Source organism: Salmo trutta, chromosome 4 (assembly GCF_901001165.1).
Source record: "Salmo trutta chromosome 4, fSalTru1.1, whole genome shotgun sequence".
In the NCBI taxonomy this organism is placed as follows: Eukaryota; Metazoa; Chordata; class Actinopteri; order Salmoniformes; family Salmonidae; genus Salmo; species Salmo trutta.
Genome location: NC_042960.1, coordinates 29,913,063 through 29,931,222, shown reverse-complemented (window position 1 = coordinate 29,931,222; position 18,160 = coordinate 29,913,063). Strand labels below are relative to the sequence as shown.

At 43.0% G+C, this 18,160-nt stretch overlaps 1 protein-coding gene across 1 annotated transcript in view; it reads left to right on the top strand.

Annotated features, from left to right (window-relative positions):
* LOC115192204 (phosphatidylinositol 3-kinase regulatory subunit gamma) overlaps positions 1–18,160 on the top strand; it is a 326,582-nt gene that overhangs the window by 77,414 nt on the left and 231,008 nt on the right. Inside the window, exons 3-4 of the mRNA XM_029750441.1 lie at positions 14,462–14,554; positions 14,759–14,836. Of these exons, the coding sequence (XP_029606301.1) occupies positions 14,462–14,554; positions 14,759–14,836 (171 nt within the window). The remainder of the gene's footprint in view (positions 1–14,461; positions 14,555–14,758; positions 14,837–18,160) is intronic.

The following is an 18,160-nucleotide window of genomic DNA, read 5'->3' as shown; positions in this document are numbered from 1 at the left end:
AAGAATGTCCCCTCAGCAATGTTCCAACATATAGTGGAAAGCCTTCCCAGAAGAGTGGATGCTGTTATAGCAGCTAAGGGGGGAGGAACACCATATTAATGGCTATGAACTTGGTATGAGATGGTCGATGAGCAGGTGTCCACATACTTTTGGTCATGTGGTGTATCGGTCAGTGGTACACACACACACACACGCGTACACACACACACGCACATAGACATAGTAGAAAACTACAAGTCCATTCTCCCTTAACTTAATTATATATACACTGAGTGTACAAGACATTAAGAACACATTCCTAATATTGAGTTGCCCATGTTGACTCCAATGCTTCCCACAGTTGTGTTAAGTTGGCTGAATGATCTTTGGGTGGTGGACCATTCTTGATACACACAGGAAACTGTTGAGTGTGAAAAACCCAGCAGCGTTGCAGTTCTTGACACAAACTGGTGCACCTGGCACAACAAGCTCTCACAGTCTGACGTCAGAATTAGATGTTCATCCATGTTTCTCAAACAGCATATTTCTAAGTGGTTCCAAGCGTCAAAAAGTGTTTAAGGTTCAGTTTAGGAATTAACACCACATTTTTAAGGTTAAGGTTAAGTTTAGGCATTAACTCTGAAATCTTAAGGTTAGGCATTAACTCTGAATATTTAAGTTAAGGGTTAAGGTTTGGGATAGGCTTAAAACTAAAATCTTCTATTGCTGGAATTGAACATGTAACCTTTGGCACCAGAGGAACATGCTTATGCTGATTTGCCATCCCTGACCACAACACCCTAGCAAAACCTAAACCTACTTGAAGGTAACTTCGTTCACTGTTGCCCATAGTGGCTGGTTTCCACGTCATCTCCCGATGTCCTCAGACATGGATGGACGTCAAATAATAACTTGTATCACAGGTGACCTGGCTGGCATGGCACCTACGACCATATGCCTTTCAAAGGCACTTAAATATTTTGCCTTGCGCATTCACCCTCTGAATGGCACACATACACAATACATGTCTCAATTGTCTCAAGGCTGAAGAATCCGTCTTTGACCTGACTCCTCTCCTTCAACCACTGATTGAAGTGGATTTAACAAGTGACATCAACAAGAGATCATAGCTTTCACCTGGTCAGTCTATGTCATGGAAAGACCAAGTGTTCTTAATGTTTTGTACACTCAGTATATACAGTTGAAGTCAGAAGTTTACATACACTTAGGTTGGAGTCATTAAAACTTGTTTTTCAACCACAAACTATAGTTTTGGCAAGTTGGTTAGGACATCTACTTTGTGCATGACACAGGTAGTTTTTTCAACAATTGTTTACAGACAGATTATTTCACTTGACTGTGCCTTTAAACAGCTTGGAAAATTCCAGAAAATTATGTCAGGCTTTAGAAGCTTCTGATAGGCTAATTGACATACTTTTTGTCTATTGGAGGTGTACCTGTGGATGTATTTCAAGGCCTACCTTCAAACAACTCAGTGCCTCTTTGCTTGACATCATGGGAAAATCTAAAGAAATCAGCCAAGACCTCAGAAAAACAATTTGTAGACCTCCACAACTCTGGTTCATCCTTGGCAACAATTTCCAAATGCCTGAAGGTACCACGTTCATCTGTACCACGCAGCCGTCATACCGCTGTCTCCTAGAGTTGAATGTACTTTGGTGCGAAAAGTGCAAATCAATCCCAGAACAACAGCAAAGGACCTTGTGAAGATGCTGGAAGAAAACAGATACAAAAGTATCTAGTAAAACAGTAAAACGAGTCCTATATCGACAAAACCTGAAAGGCCGCTCTAAAGGGAGAAGCAACTGCTCCAAAACCGCCATACAAATGCCAGACTACGGTTTGCAATTGCACATGGGGACAAAGATCGTACTTTTTGGAGAAATGTCCTCTGGTCTGATGAAATAAAAATATAACTGTTTGGCAATAATGACCATCATTATGTTTGGAGGAAAAAGGGGGAGGCTTGCAAGCCGAAGAACACCATCCCAACCGTGAAGCACGGGGGTGGCAGCATCATGTTGTGGGGGTGCTTTGCTGCAGGAGGGACTGGTACACTTCACAAAATAGATGGCATCACAAGGAAGGAAAATGATGTGGATATATTAAAGCAACATCTCAAGACATCAGTCAGGAAGTTAAAGCTTGGTCGCAAATGGGTCTTCCAAATGGACAATGACCCCAAGCATACTTCCAAAGTTGTGGCAAAATGGTATAAGGACAACACAGTCAAGGTATTGGAGTGGCCATCACAAAGCCCTGACCTCAATCCCATAGAAACTTTGTGGGCAGAACTGAAAAAGCGTCTGCGCACAAGGAGGCCTAAAAACCTGACTCAGTTACCCCAGCTCTGTCAGGAGGAAGGGGCCAAAATTCACCCAACTTATTGTGGGAAGCTTGTGAAAGGCTACCCGAAACGTTTGACTCAAGTCAAACAATTTAAAGGCAATGCTACCAAATACTAATTGAGTGTATGTAAACTTCTGACCCACTGGGAATGTAATGAAAGAAATAAAAGCTGAAATAAATCATTCTCTCTACTATTATTCTGACATTTCACATTTTTTAAATAAAGTGGTGACCCTAACTGACCTAAGACAGGGCATTTTTACTTGGAGTAAATGTCAGGAATTGTGAAAAACTGAGTTTGAATGTCTTAGGCTAAGGTGTATGTAAACTTCCGACTTCAACTGTATATATATATAACTGTAGGTTCCGTCCCTCTCTTCGCCCCAACCCGGGCTCGAACCAGGGACCCTTGCACACATCAACAACTGGCACCCACGAAGCATCGTTACCCATCGCGCCACAAAAGCCGCGGCCCGTGCAACGCAAGGGGAAACCCTACTTCAAGTCTCAGAGCGAGTGACGTCACTGATTGAAACGCTGTTAGCGCGCACCACCGCTAACTAACTAGCCATTTCACATCGGTTACACTCTCCCCCCTTTTGACCTCCTCCTTTTCCGCAGCAACCAATGATCCGGGTCAACAGCATCAATGTAACAGTGTAGGTTCCGTCCCTCTCTTCGCCCCAACCCGGGCTCGAACCAGGGACCCTTGCACACATCAACAACTGACACCCCACGAAGCATCGTTACCCATCGCGCCACAAAAGCCACGGCCCTTGCAACGCAAGGGGAAACCCTACTTCAAGTCTCAGAGCGAGTGACGTCACTGATTGAAACGCTGTTAGCGCGCACCACCGCTAACTAACTAGCCATTTCACATCGGTTACATATAACTGCCACAGACCCAATTATTTTTTATTTTTTATTTAACTAGGCAAGTCATTTAAGAACAAATTCTTATTTACAATGACGCCCTACACCAGTCAAACCCGGACGATTGTGCGCCGCCCTATTGGACTCCCAATCACGGCCAGTTGTGATACAGCCTGGATTCAAACCAGGGTGTCTGTAGTGACTCCTCTAGCACTGAGATGCAGTGCTTCTCTCTCTCTCCCTCTCTCTCTATGTTCTGGGCCAAGACCTGACAAGGTTCACACACACAACCATTGACATAAACCATCACACACATGCGCATAACCATTGCGTAAGCACACACTAATATTTCAACAGACTCTCAAATCAAAGGCACACAACCACACTCAAGCTTATATTGAATGCATTCATGTGCTAAACAGCATTGTTTGTCAATTTTTCCGTGTGATTCCATTGACTGTAGAATCACTTTCTGGTGGACTGTTTTCCTGATGTCATCACTTGTCATTAATGCAGTGGCTGGGTGTGCTGGGTGTCTCTGTGGGTCTGTATTGATTATTGTAATATATAGTTTTTTTCCTCCAGGAGTCAATAGCTCCAAATTTCAATTACTTAAAAACCTCAAACCAACTATGAATTGTAGAAATTCATATACAAATATTGAAAGCATTTAATGAGAAAACTAAACTAAAAGGCTTTCCACATGTAAATATTACCCCATTTACATTGTGTAATTTATTGTCTGTCCCTAACTAGCCCCACAGATAGGCTATCCAAAGTCAAACCAGCTTTGCCGCTGTCACACACCGGGGGCTGAAGCTAATTAGCTTACTAGCTAGCCTAGGCTACTTCCAGACACAAGACCTGGTCAGACTGTTTCAAGTTATCTAAAAGGGTGAGTAACTGTAACTGTGTATTGTTTTGGCAGAGTGGAAATACAAACGCTTCCCACGTGCGAACAAACACACAAGAGACACCCACATCAAAGCACGCCTCCAAGACCCAAATCTCATTCTCAGTTGCATTTCCTAATGAGGAGGATTAAAACTGAGGCTAAATCAGCCGGTTCAACTTCCTTTAATACATTATTCAATGCAATGTTTACTTTCCAGGTTAGGGGATGTGTGTGCGAGGGAAGTGGCTGTGTGTGTGTGCGCTAGAGAGTGTTTGCTAGTGTGTGTGTGTGTGTGTGTGAGCACGTGCGTGTGTGTGAGTAAGTGGGAGTGTGGAACCAGCATGGAGTCCCTGTTGAGGTAAATGCCAGGTTGTTTGTGAATGTGATTCCATTTTGAAGGTGGACGGAAGGGGGGTGGGCCTATCTATCAGAGTTGATGAATGGGGTTGAGATGGAAAGACGTAGAGTGGAGGGAGGTAGATGGAGAGATGAGGAGGAAGAGGAAGCAGGGGGTGGGGGGGTGGGGGGGGGTGGACCCGGCTGGATGTCTGCCCAGGGAAATGGCTCAGGGGCTCGGGAAGCTCTCTCTGACTGGGCCTCTCATCAGTCAGAAACCAGGGTATAGACAGGTTCTCAGGATAAAGAGCACTTATTGACACAAAGGACCAGTGTGATAAGTAGAGGGAGAGAAAGATCAGGACGGGTAGGAGGAGAGGAAAGAGAGGGATGAGAGAGATGTTCCGGGTAAGCAATGCTATGATAAATCATAAATAATTAGTCAATGAAACAGAGTACAAGGAGTGAAATGTTAGCTAAACAGACAGGTATGCAGACTAACAGAATATTCCTTCAGAGTTAAAGTACCCTAGCCAATAACTTTTAACTGTTTTTCAGTTCCCCCACAGTATTACTTGATAAGTACACATACAAAGACATTGAAACCTTCCCTGACAATATGTCAGTACACAGTCATTACCACTAGCAGTAGTACCTTTGGACATCATCGCTGTAGCGTGTGTGCCCATTACCCTGCCAAAAGCATGAGTTAAACCCACCACGGCCATTTGTGCAGATTGACAGTGACTGACTGACTGTGCAGTGGGTAATGCCGTACTGTCTATCTGGTACACCAAGAGAAGAGAAGAGATTTGGAAGTTGGTACAGAGAGTAATTCTAGCCGTTAATGAGTGTTCTAAGTTAACTGGGAACAAACTGTTCTGTCGTTTGTCTTATTTTAGCCATGGTGAATAATAGATGGTGTGCTCCACTCCGCCTGTCCGTCCATCCGGCCGGCCGTCTTTGTCTGTCTGTCTGTCTGTCTGTCTGTCTGTCTGCCTGTCTGTCTGTCTGTCTGTCTGTCTGTCTGTCTGTCTGTCTGTCTGTCTGTCTGTCTGCCTGCCTGCCTGTCTGTCTGTCTGTCTGTCTACGTACGGAGGCTGGTTACCACATACACTACGCTACAGTTAAAGGCTAAACACTTTACTACATAGGGTCGACATAAAGGCTTTATAATGCTGTTGTTAGTTGTCATTAGAGTGACATAACATCTGTCCTCCATGATACACCTGTACCTGGATCTCTGTCTAGGCTCAGCGAGGATAAGAGTGATGGGTAGTTTCTGTCTGTCTCTCTGTCTGTCTGCCTGGTAAAGAAGAAGGGGCCAGTGTAAAACCATTAAGGGGGTGGGGGGAATGGAAGGTATGGGAGGATAGGGGAAGGGGTGGTTGGGGTTGAGGTTGATATGGGAGATGGTGGATGAGGATAGAGGTGGTGGTGGTTGGGAGTTGCATCCTGTTACAGGTCTAAAGACTGAAATGAGGAAAACGACCCCCCTTCCTCTTTTCCTCTTCTCTTCCTCTCTTTTTCTCCACCCTCTCTCACCTTATCTGGCACTAGCCTGCCCTCAGACCGCCAATGTGTACATGTGTGCATGCTTGAATGTGTGTATGTGTGTACATGTGTGCTTTGTGAACCCATCTTATATCGCATACCTCTACAATCTCCCTCACACAGAGCACACATACACACATTGCAAGTAATTTAACATGAGAAATATTCACAACGCTGCTTGATTCCGATGGCCTGGGGTTGTAGTCCTTGTCACCTCATTTCACACTAGTCTACCCCCAGCCCGCCACTGTGTGTGTGTGTGTGTGTGTGTGTGTGTGTGTGTGTGTGTGTGTGTGTGTGTGTGTGTGTGTGTGTGTGTGTGTGTGTGTGTGTGTGTGTGTGTGTGTGCGTACATACATGTGTGCTTTGTGAACCCATCTTATATCGCATACCTCTACAATCTTCCTCACACAGAGCACACGCACACACACTACAAGTCATTTAACATGATAAATATTTACAACACTGCTTGATTCTGATTGCCTGGTATTATTAGATCATTATATTATATATTCATACTTTCCTCAAGTTATTATTAAAGCAGTGTGTTTTAATGACATCAAACGGAGAGCTCATACAGTACAGTACTAATGGTGCAGTGTCCAGTCAGACTGGCTGTCACATGCCCCCTAGTGTGACCATCAGGTCACTGCAGGCCTTGCCAGGGCTGCTGCTAGAGACAATGCTGCTTAACACCAGCAGCACTACTCTCCACTTAGAGATCCTGTAGTTGAGGGAAATTGATAGGTTAACATGCACAGTGATCCACATGGTATAAAACATATATACAACCTACATTGAAGCACATACCCTGTGTAGCCCAAACATTAGGAACACCTTCCTAATATTGAGTTGCACCCCCTTTTGCCCTCAGAACAGCCTGAATTTGTCTGGGCGTGGACTCTACAAGGTGTCGAAAGCGTTCCACAGGGGTGCTGGCCCATGCTGACTCCAATGCTTCCCACAGTTGTGTCATGTTGGCTGGATGTTCATTGGGTGGTGGACCATTCTTGATACACAGGGAAAAGTGTGAAAAACCCAGCAGCGTTGCAGTTCTTGACACAAACCGGTGCGCCTGGCATTTACTACCATACCCCGCTCAAAGGCATTTAAATATTTTGTCTGAATGGCACACACACAATCCATGTCACTATTATCTCAAGGCTTAAAAATCCTTCTCTAACCTGTCTTCTCCACTTCATCTACACTGATTGAAGTGGAATTAACAAGTGGCATCAATAAGGGATCATAGCTTTCACCTAGATTCACCTGGTCAGTCTATGTCATGGAAAGAGCAGGTGTTCTTAATGTGTAGTATATTCAGTGTATACATCTTCCATTGTATCATACCTCACACTGTGAATATCAGCCACAATCAGATATGTATTTATTGATATTCAATGCACCTCCATACATAGTATACACGCCCAGTATAGGTAACCTGCTCTCCCAGCTGTGTGTATGGTATGTTGAAGGCAGTATAGGTAACCTGCTCACCCAGCTGTGTGTATGGAATGTAGGAGGCAGTATAGGTAACCTGCACTCCCAGCTGTGTGTATGGTATGTTGAAGGCAGTATAGGTAACCTGCACTCCCAGCTGTGTGTATGGTATGTTGAAGGCAGTATAGGTAACCTGCTTTCCCAGCTGTGTGTATGGTATGTTGAAGGCAGTATAGGTAACCTGCTCTCCCAGCTGTGTGCATGGTATGTTGAAGGCAGTATAGGTAACCTGCTTTCCCAGCTGTGTGTATGGTATGTTGAAGGCAGTATAGGTAACCTGCTCTCCCAGCTGTATGTATGGTATGAAGAAGGCCGTATAGGTAACCTGCTTTTCTAGCTGTGTGTATGGGATGCAGGAGGCAGTATAGGTAACCTGCTCTCCCAGCTGTGTGTATGGTATGTTGAAGGCAGTATAGGTAACCTGCTTTCCCAGCTGTGTGTATGGTATGTTGAAGGCAGTATAGGTAACCTGCTCTCCCAGCTGTGTGTATGGGATGTAGAAGGCAGTATAGGTAACCTGCTCTCCCAGCTGTGTGTATGTTATGTAGAAGGCAGTATAGGTAACCTGCTCTCCCAGCTGCGTATTTGGTATGTAGAAGGCAGTATAGGTAACCTGCTCTCACAGCTGTGTGTATGGTATGTAGAAGGCAGTATAGGTAACCTGCTCTCACAGCTGTGTGTATGGTATGTAGAAGGCAGTATAGGTAACCTGCTCTCACAGCTGTGTGTATGGTATGAAGAAGGCAGTATAGGTAACCTGCTCTCTCAGCTGTGTGTATGGGATGAAGAAGACAGTATAGGTAACCTGCTCTCTCAGCTGTGTGTACAGTATGTACAATACCAGTCAAACATTAGTCAACATGGATATGCTAATCCATAATTGGGATGCTTCTTTCTTTCTTTCGTCTCCTAATTGATTCCCAAAAGTGGGAATTTCACAGCTGCTCTCAGTTCTACTTGGCTTCTTCTATATGAATCTTAGATGTTGTTTAACCCTTGAACTGCTAGTTGTGGGTACTGGGTATTTAGACCCGTTGGGGCCATACTTGCGTACATTAGAAAAAGTTTAATTATCAGCCAATTAAAATTGCCGACGTAGTTGCATGTGATAGTGTGTTTTTGTTCTACCTTGTTATTTTTAGTATTACATTGTTATTGATTATTGCATTGTTGGGGTTAGAGTTTCCAAGAGAGTCATTTCACTGTACTTGGACATGTGACAGTAAAACTTGATCATGTCATAAAACTTCATGTTAGCTGTTCCCATTACATAAGCTTGCACATGTAGCCCTATGCTAACCCCAGCAGGTTGATGTGATTATTTCCTGTACCATATTGCCCATCAGCCTTTCAAAGATTTAACTACTTTTTTTCGACAAACCAATGGCATTTCTTAAAATAGGTCAACTTCGCCACCAGAGGGATACATTTAAAGTCCTACTGTATTACACTTTGTAATGCTTGTTTTTGAGACAAATAACGCATATGTGACAAAGTAGATGATTATCAAAATGTAGGCCTACATCTAGGTGTACAGGTCCATGTAATATACAGTTGAAGTCAGAAGTTTACATACACTTAGGTTGGAGTCATTAAAACTTGTTTTTCAACTACTCCACAATTTTTTTGTTAACAAACTATAGTTTTGGCAAGTCGGTTAAGAAATCTACTTTGTGCATGACTGTCACGTCCTGACCAGTAAAGGGGTTATTTGTTATTGTAGTTTGTTCAGGACGTGGCAGGGGGTGTTTGTTTTATGTGGTTCGGGGTTTGTTGGGCTATGTGTTTATATAGAGGGGTGTTTGTTTAGAGTGTTCTGGCGTTTTTTGGTTAATGTTCTATGTTAGTGTATTTCTATGTTCTAGTCTAGTCTTTCTATTTCTATGTTTAGGGTTTTTGATTGACCTTCAATTGAAGGCAGCTGTTCCTTGTTGCCTCTGATTGAAGGTCCTATGTATAGGGATGTTTTGGGGGTTTGTGGGTAGTTGTCTCCTGTTTAGTGTCTGTACACCTGACAGGACTGTTTAGTGGCGTTTATTGTTTTTGTATACGTGATTTGTTTGTTTTCCTTCTTCAACATTAAAAAGAAGATGAGTATACACGTTCCCGCTGCGTTTTGGTCTGATCCTTACGACACCCTTTACAATGACACAAGTAATTTTTCCAACAATTGTTTACAGACAGATTATTTCACTTATAATTCACTGTATCACAATTCCAGTGGGTCAGAAGTTTACATACAGTAAGTTGACTGTGTGTTTAAACAGCTTGGAAAATTCCAGAAAATGATGTCATGGCTTTAGAAGCTTCTGATAGGCTAATTGACATAATTTGAGTCAATTGGAGGTGTACCTGTGGATGTATTTCAAGGCCTACCTTCAACCTCAGTGCCTCTTTGCTTGACATCATGGAAAAATCAAAAGAAATCAGCCAAGATCTCAGAAAAAAATTGTAGACCTCCACAAGTCTGGTTCATCCTTGGGAGCAATTTCCAAACGCCTGAAGGTACCACATTCATATGTACAAACAATAGTGCGCAAGTATAAACACCATGGAACCACGCAGCCGTCATACCGCTCAGGAAAGAGACGCGTTCTGTCTCCTAGAGATGAACGTACTGTGGTGCGAAAAGTGCAAATCAATCCCAGAACTACAGCAAAGGACCTTGTGAAGATGCTGGATGTAAACAGGTACAAAAGTGTCTATATCCACAATAAAACGAGTCCTATATCGACATAAACTGAAAGGCCGCTCAGCAAGGAAGAAGACACTGCTCCAAAACCGCCATAAAAAAGCTAGACTACGGTTTGCAACTGCACATGGGAACGAAGATCGTACTTTTTGGAGAAATGTCCACTGGTCGGATGAAACAAAAATAGAACTGTTTGGCCATAATGACCATCGTTATGTTTGGAGGAAAAAGGGGGAGGCTTGCAAGCCGAAGAACACCATCCCAACCATGAATCACAGGGCTGGCAGCATAATGTTGCGGGGGTGCATTGCTGCAGGAGGGACTGGTGCACTTCACAAAATAGATGGCATCGTGGGGAGGGGAAATTATGTGGATATATTGAAGCAACATCTCAAGACATCAGTCAGGAAGTTAAAGCCTGGTCGCAAATGGGTCTTCCAAATGGAGAATGACCCCAAGCCTACTTCCAAAGTTGTGGGAAAATGGCTTAAGGACAACACAGCCAAGGTATTGGAGTGGCCATCACAAAGCCCTGAGCTCAATCCTATAGAAGATTTGTGGGCGGAACTGAAAAAGCATGTGTGAGCAAGGAGGCCTACAAACCTGACTCAGTTACACCAGCTCTGTCAGGAGGAATGAGCCAAAATTCACCCAACCTATTGTGGGAAGCTTGTGGAAGGCTACCCGAAACGTTTGACCTAAGTTAAACAATTTAAAGGCAATGCTACCAAATACTAATTGAGTGTATGTAAACTTCTGACCCACTGGGAATGTGATGAAAGAAATGAAAGCTGAAATAAATAATTCTCTCTACTATTATTCTGACATTTCACATTTTTAAAATAAAGTGGTGATCCTAACTGACCTAAGACAGGGATTTTTTCCTAGTATTAAATGTCAGGAATTGTGAAAAACTGAGTTTAAATGTATTTGGCTAAGGTGTATGTAAACTTCTGACTTCAACTGTAGCCTATGCTATATGATTATTAGGCCATAGCAGTGTGTTTGTTTGCAAGGCTGAAAAACTAGGTAGTTCCTTATTACAGTAAATGCATTCTTAATGTTCATTTTCAAACATTGTCCCTTTTCAACACACTACCACAATACATATAATTCCACATTTCAAAGTGAGGAATATTCTCATGTGAGATTCGACCCCTTTGCCACAATCCCCGACAATTACGTGGAGCTAGGCACTCTACACAGAGAGCAGTTTGACCAGTCAGTCAAATACACGTGATGTAGTTGCTTTGATTATCAGAAAGTGCTGTTTGACTTATGTTAAACGCTTCCATGAACAAGTGTTGGGACACGTCCAACTACGTCAACGATTTTAATTTGCTGATATGGAATTTGTTACAGGAAATAATCATGGCCACCTGCTGAGGTTTTTTTGGAAGAAAACTACTCGATTTCATCTCTACGTTATATTGGCATCGAACATGTCACCCTCCCTTGGAGAGGGGGTGACCTCGACAATTTATTTTTTTAAACGAGAGGCTGCCTGGATCTTTAATTTAAAGGCCCTTGCTCGCTTCGGTCTCAACGTAGACTTTGATCTGAAGCTATTCTTGTGATTATGATTTTGCTATTGTAAATGTTTGTAGGCTTATGTAGCCAAATTGTATCTATGATCGTATGCTATCCATTTATGTTTTTATATGCTATTTTATTATATGAGAATTAACCAATGATATCAGGCCATAACTGGCCATGATTACAGACACCTGTGTGTGTCTTTTGACACTATATAAATGAGTCATCTCGCAGTGTTTGTCATTATACCCTGATGAAGACAGCTTGTCTGTCGAAACGTTGGAAATAAATATTTATGCATCTGAGCAATATTTTTGCATTGATTTTTTTTAAGTGTTCTACTCTGCTAGCCAGCACCTTGCCTAAACAGGTGTGTGTTTCTTTCGCCTCTAGATTACACCTGCTGAGGTTAGCATGGAGATATATGTGCAAGCTTATGTAATGTGAACAGCTAACGTATAGCCTTTGATCACGTGCAACTACCTCACCGATTTTAATTGGCTGATGCTTGAACTTAACCTTGAACTTAAACTCCACGGGACCGCAAAAGGATTCAAATGTAGCATGTATCGTTCAGAAAATCTATTCAAACGCTACGAATCCTCGGTTCACTAACATTTGTTGCTCATATTACTTTTTTCCACCTTCCGAAAATACCTTTTCTTTTGTGACAACTGATGCGTCTTCTCCTTCAGCATCGAACTAATAAGCATGTAACTGCGTAATTAGATGAGTTACAACCAATATAATTTGATCATTTCATAACGAGGACAGCAATCACTTTTGCAAGCAAAACTGCCCACAGGAAAGTGTGTGCCTTCAGGCCTGGAGGGAAGAAAAAGTAATTCCGCTACCCAAGAATAGCAAAGCACCCTTTACTGGCTCAAACAGCCGACGAATAAGCATGTTTCCAACCCTTAGTAAAAATTTTTTTTAAATGATGTTTGACCAGATACAATGCTATTTCATAGTAAACTAATTAACAACAGATTTTCAGCAAGGTTATAGGGAAGGGCATTCAACATGTACGGCACAAATGACTGATGATTGACTGACAGAAATGTATAATAAAAAGATTGTGTTTGCTGTTTTGTTAGACTTCAGTGCAGTTTTTGACTTTATCGATCATAATCTTCTGCTGTGTTATGGCTTTACATCCCCTGCTATATTGTGGATTGACAGTTACCTGTCAAACAGAACACATGTGTGTTCATTAATGGAAGCCAACAGGCATTTCCCAGGGCAGCTGTCTAGGGCCCTTACTTTTTTCAATCTTTACTAATGACCTGCCACTGGTTCTGAGTAAACCTGTGTGTCTATGTATGCTGATGACTCAGCTACCACAGCAAGTGAAATCACTGCTACACTTAAGAAAAAGCTGCCATCAGTTTCAGAATGGGTGTAAAGAAATAAGTTCATCCTAAATATTTAAATAACTAAAAGCATTGTATTTGGGACAAATTATTCACTAAACCCTAAACCTCAACAAATTGTTCTAATGAATAATGTGAAAATGTAGCAAGTTGAGGAGACTAGACTGCTTGGAGTAACCCAGGATTGTAAACTGCGATGGTCAAAACATATTGACGCAACAGTAGCTAAGATGGAGAGGTCTGTCCATAATAAAGCACTGCTCTACCTTCTTAACAACGCTATCAACAAGGCAGGTCCTGCAGGCCCTGATTTTGTCGCACCTGGACTACTGTCCAGTTGTGTGGTCAGGTGCCACAAAGGGGGACTTAGGAAAATGACACTTGGCCCAGAACAGAGCAGCACTGCTGGCCCTTAAATGTACATGGAGAGCTAACATTAATAATATGCATGCCAATCTCTACTGGCTGAAAGTAGAGGAGAGATTGACTTCATCAGTACTTGGATTTGTGAGAGGTATTGACATGTTGAATGCACCGCACTGTCTGTTTAAACTACTAGCACACAGCTTGGACACCTATGCATACCTTACAAGACATGTCACCAGAGGTCTATTCACAGTCCCCAAGTCCAGAACAGACTATGGGAGGCGCACAGTACTACATAGCGCCATGGCCATGGCTCCATGGACCTCTATTCCACATCAAGTAAAATACACATTACAGCAGGGACTGTGAAGAGACACACACACAGACATGATAACATATGCACTATACACACATGTACGCATGGATTTTGTGTTGTAGATATGTTGTAGTAGAGTAGTGGCCTGAGGGCACACACTAAATGTGTTGTGAAATGAATTGTTAAAAAAAATCTCTCTTTCACTCTCTCTCACACACAGTGGGATGGGGGTAAAAGATGAAGGTGGCATGTGTGACTGGGGAGAGTGCATTTGTCACACGGAGCAGGAGAGCGGAATTGAAATGCTGCTCCTGAAATAGACAGAGATGCACAGAGACAGTACAGGTCAAAGATTTAAGCATGCACATGCAAATCTATCTCACTCTTTCTATTCTCTCTCCTCTCTCTCTTTTCTCTCTCTCTCACACACACATTTTCCTGTTCTACTATGTGGTTGTGTGTGGAGTGTGTATTAAAGTGAAGCACTAAGGGAATATGCTTGTCTTGTGTTTCTCTTGATTCAGTGTGTCTTGTATGTAGCATCTCTGATCATTGTTCTCTCTCCCTCCCTCCATTTCCCTCTCTTCCTCTTTATATCTCTCTCTCCCCCCTCCCTCTCTCTCTCCCCCCCTCTCTCCCATCTCTCTCTCTCTTGGTGTCTCTCTCTCTAGGTGGGGGGCCAAGGGAGGCCCCAGAGGTGTGTGCTCTGCCTGAGCAGGCTCCTGTGGCGCTACACAGGCTGATAGAAGCTCTGGAGAGACAAGGTAAAAACATCCACAACTTAGAGAAAAAAAAACATGTTGGTAATTCATATTGTACACAATTCAGGAATTATTATGATTCCATGTTTGATCTCTTCAAATGCATCTTTATGAATATAGAATTATTATGTAGTAGGCCTAAAGTATGTTGTGGATGCATTGAAATTGAACTATTTTCACTTATTCCTCTGCCCCTCTCTTGTCTAGGCTTGGAGAGTGAGCCACTGTACCGGACACCCCCAGCCTCCACCGGACCCCCAGAACTGAGACAGGCTCTTGACACAGGTACATAAACCCCTACATAACACTACATAAAACAGGTGTATGCACTCACTACTGGATAAGAGCGTCTGCTAAGTGACTAAAATGTAAATGTGAAATGTACATAAACCCTACATAACATAACGTACATAACACAGGTACATAAACCCTACATAACCCTACATAACACATGTACCTTAACCCTACATAACACAGGTTCATACTATCTGTGCAACTACAAACTAAATCGTTGTGGAGTTACAGTATTTGAGGAGTTGTGGAGTTACAGTATTTGTATGCAGAAATTGCAGCATGTCAACTCAACAGGTGTCAGCCTGCTAGGTATTTAACGGACGCACTGGGCCTAATAAGTCTTGAATATAATCTCTCAGTACAGCATCTCTCCGGTGTGCTGATTCATACAGAAGCCATACAGTAGATTACTGCTGATAGCCAGAATTGGTAGTCTATCCCAGTAGAGAGAAAGTTGGGAAAGTTTGTGCTGAAGTTCAGGCTGGCTCCACAAGGGAGTGCTCTGACTCTGTTATATTTGTGCAGGCAGAACATAACTCTAACTGAGACCCATTGAGCCCACAGCATTACAAACACAGTGGTGACAGAACCAGTAGAGGCACAATGGTATACACAGCATCTTATACAGAACAGCATCTAATTAAGCAATAAGGCCCGAGGGGGGTGTGGTATATTTTCTTATATGACATCAAAATTAGACTTCTATCCATACCTGGGGCAACAGTGAGCGCTATTACCATAAAGTAGGGTTGGGTTTTGCAAGGGCATTGTGGACGGAGTTGGTGGATGGGTGTAATCCCATTACTTGCGTGTTCGATCCCAGTGATGGACACTCACTTGAAATGTCTAATCCTGCAGTGAGACTGTGAGAGCATGTTGATCAATATTGACACTAAGATCTCTTTTGCAATGGAACCCTGCATTAACACAATTTACAAAATAAAATAAAATACAGTATAATACAAATATTCAAGAAAAAGGCAAGGAGGTCTCCAATCAACATGTTGAACTGCCCAAGAGGCACCAGAATATCCAGTTGTAGGGAACGCTGTAGGTTGTTCCATACATAGGGTGCAAAGACAATTAAAGCAGATTTACCTAACTGAGTAAACCGAAGGGATTTCCATAGTTAGCCATCCCTGAGACCGGATATGGTAACTCGTACGTCAAAGGTTAATAATATGGCCTGGATACAGCCCTTAGCAGTGGTATGTTGGCCATATAACACAAACCCCCAACGTGCCTTATTGCTATTATTAACTGCTTACCAACATAATTAGAACAGTAAACACGGAATTTTGCATCATACCCGTGGTAAATTGTCTGATACACTACAGCTTTCAGACAATCAGCATCCAGTACACAAACTACCCGGTTTATAATACACAATATGACGCATATCATCTCATACACACTCAGCATCTCACACACAATATAACACATACAGTGCCTTGCAAAAGTGTTCATCCCCCTTGGCGTTTTTCCTATTTTGTTGCATTACAACCTGTCATTTAAATAGATTTTTATTTGGATTTCATGTAATGGACATACACAAAATAGTCCAAATTGGTCAAGTGAAATTTAAAAAATTACTTGTTTCAAAAAATCAAAAAATATAAAAACCTGAAAAGTGGTCCGTGCATATGTATTCACCCCCTTTGCTATGAAGCCCCTAAATAAGATCTGGTGCAACCAATTACCTTCAGAAGTCACATAATTAGTTAAATAAAGTCCACCTGTGTGCAATCTAAGTGTCACATGATCTGTCACATGATCTGTGTATATATAGACTTGTTCTGAAAGGCCCCAGAGTCTGCAACAACACAAGGGGCACCACCAAGCAAGCGGCACCATGAAGACCAAGGAGCTCTCCTAACAGGTCAGGGACAAAGTTGTGGGGAAGTACAGATCAGAGTTGGGTTATAAAAAAATACCAGAAACTTTGAACATCCCACGGAGCACCATTCAATCCATTATTAAAAATGGAAAGAATATGGCACCACACCAAACCTGCCAAGGTAGGGCCGCCCACCAAAAGTCATGGACCAGGCATTAATCAGAGGCAGCAAAGAGACCAAAGATCACCCTGAAGGAGCTGCAAAGCTCCACACAGGAGATTGGAGTATCTGTCCATAGGACCACTTTAAGCTGTACACTCCACAGAGCTGGGCTTAACGAAAGATTGGTCAGAAAAAAAGTCAATACTTAAAGAAAAAAATAAGCAAACATGTTTGGTGTTCGCCAAAAGGCATGTTGGAGACTAAAATGTTGCTTTTTTTTACCCCTTTTTCTTCCCAATTTCGTGGTATCCAATTGATAGTAGTTACTGTCTTGTCTCATCGCTGCAACTCCTGTACGGACTCGGGAGAGGCGAAGGTCAAGAGCCATGCGTCCTTCGAAACACAACCCAACCACAGCGCACATCTTGACACAGCGCACAGCGCACATCCAACCCGGAAGCCAGCTACACCAATGTGTCGGAGGAAACACTGTACACCTAGCGACCTGGTCAGCATGCACTGCACCCGGCCCGCCACAGGAGTCACTAGTGCGCGATGAGACAAGGATATCCCTGCCGGCCAAACCCTCCCTAACCCGGATGACGCTTGGCCAATTGTGCATCGCCCCATGAGCCTCGCGGTCGCAGCCGGCTGCGGCAGAGCCTGGGCTCGAACCCAGAGTCTCTGGTGGCACAGCTAGCACTGCCTTAGACCACTGCGCCACCCGGGAGGCCAATATTGACCTTTTTGCCCATCAAGGAAAACACTATGTCTGGTGCAAACCCAACACCTCTCATCACCCCGAGAAAACCATCCCCACAGTGAAGCATGGTGGTGGCAGCATCATGCTGTAGGGATGTTTTTCATTGGCAAGGACTGGGAAACTGGTCAGAATTGAAGGAATGATGGACGGCGCTAAATACAGGGAAATTCTTGAGTGAAACCTGTTTCAGTCTTCCAGAAATTTGAGTCTGGGACGGAGCTTCACCTTCCAGCGGGACAATGACCCTAAGCATACTGCTAAAGCAACACTTGAGTCGTTTAAGAAACATTTAAATGTCTTGGAATGGCCTAGTCAAAGCCCAGACCTCAATCCAATTGAGAATCTGTGGTATGACTTAAAGATTGCTGTTCACCAGCGGAACCTATCCAACTTGAAGGAGCTGGAGCAGTTTTGCCTTGAAGAATGAGCAAAAATCCCAGTGGCTAGATGTGCCAAGCTTATAGAGACGTGCCAAGCTTATAGAGACGTACCCCAAGAGACTTGCAGCTGTAATTGCTGCAAAAGGTGGCTCTACAAAGTATTGACTTTGGG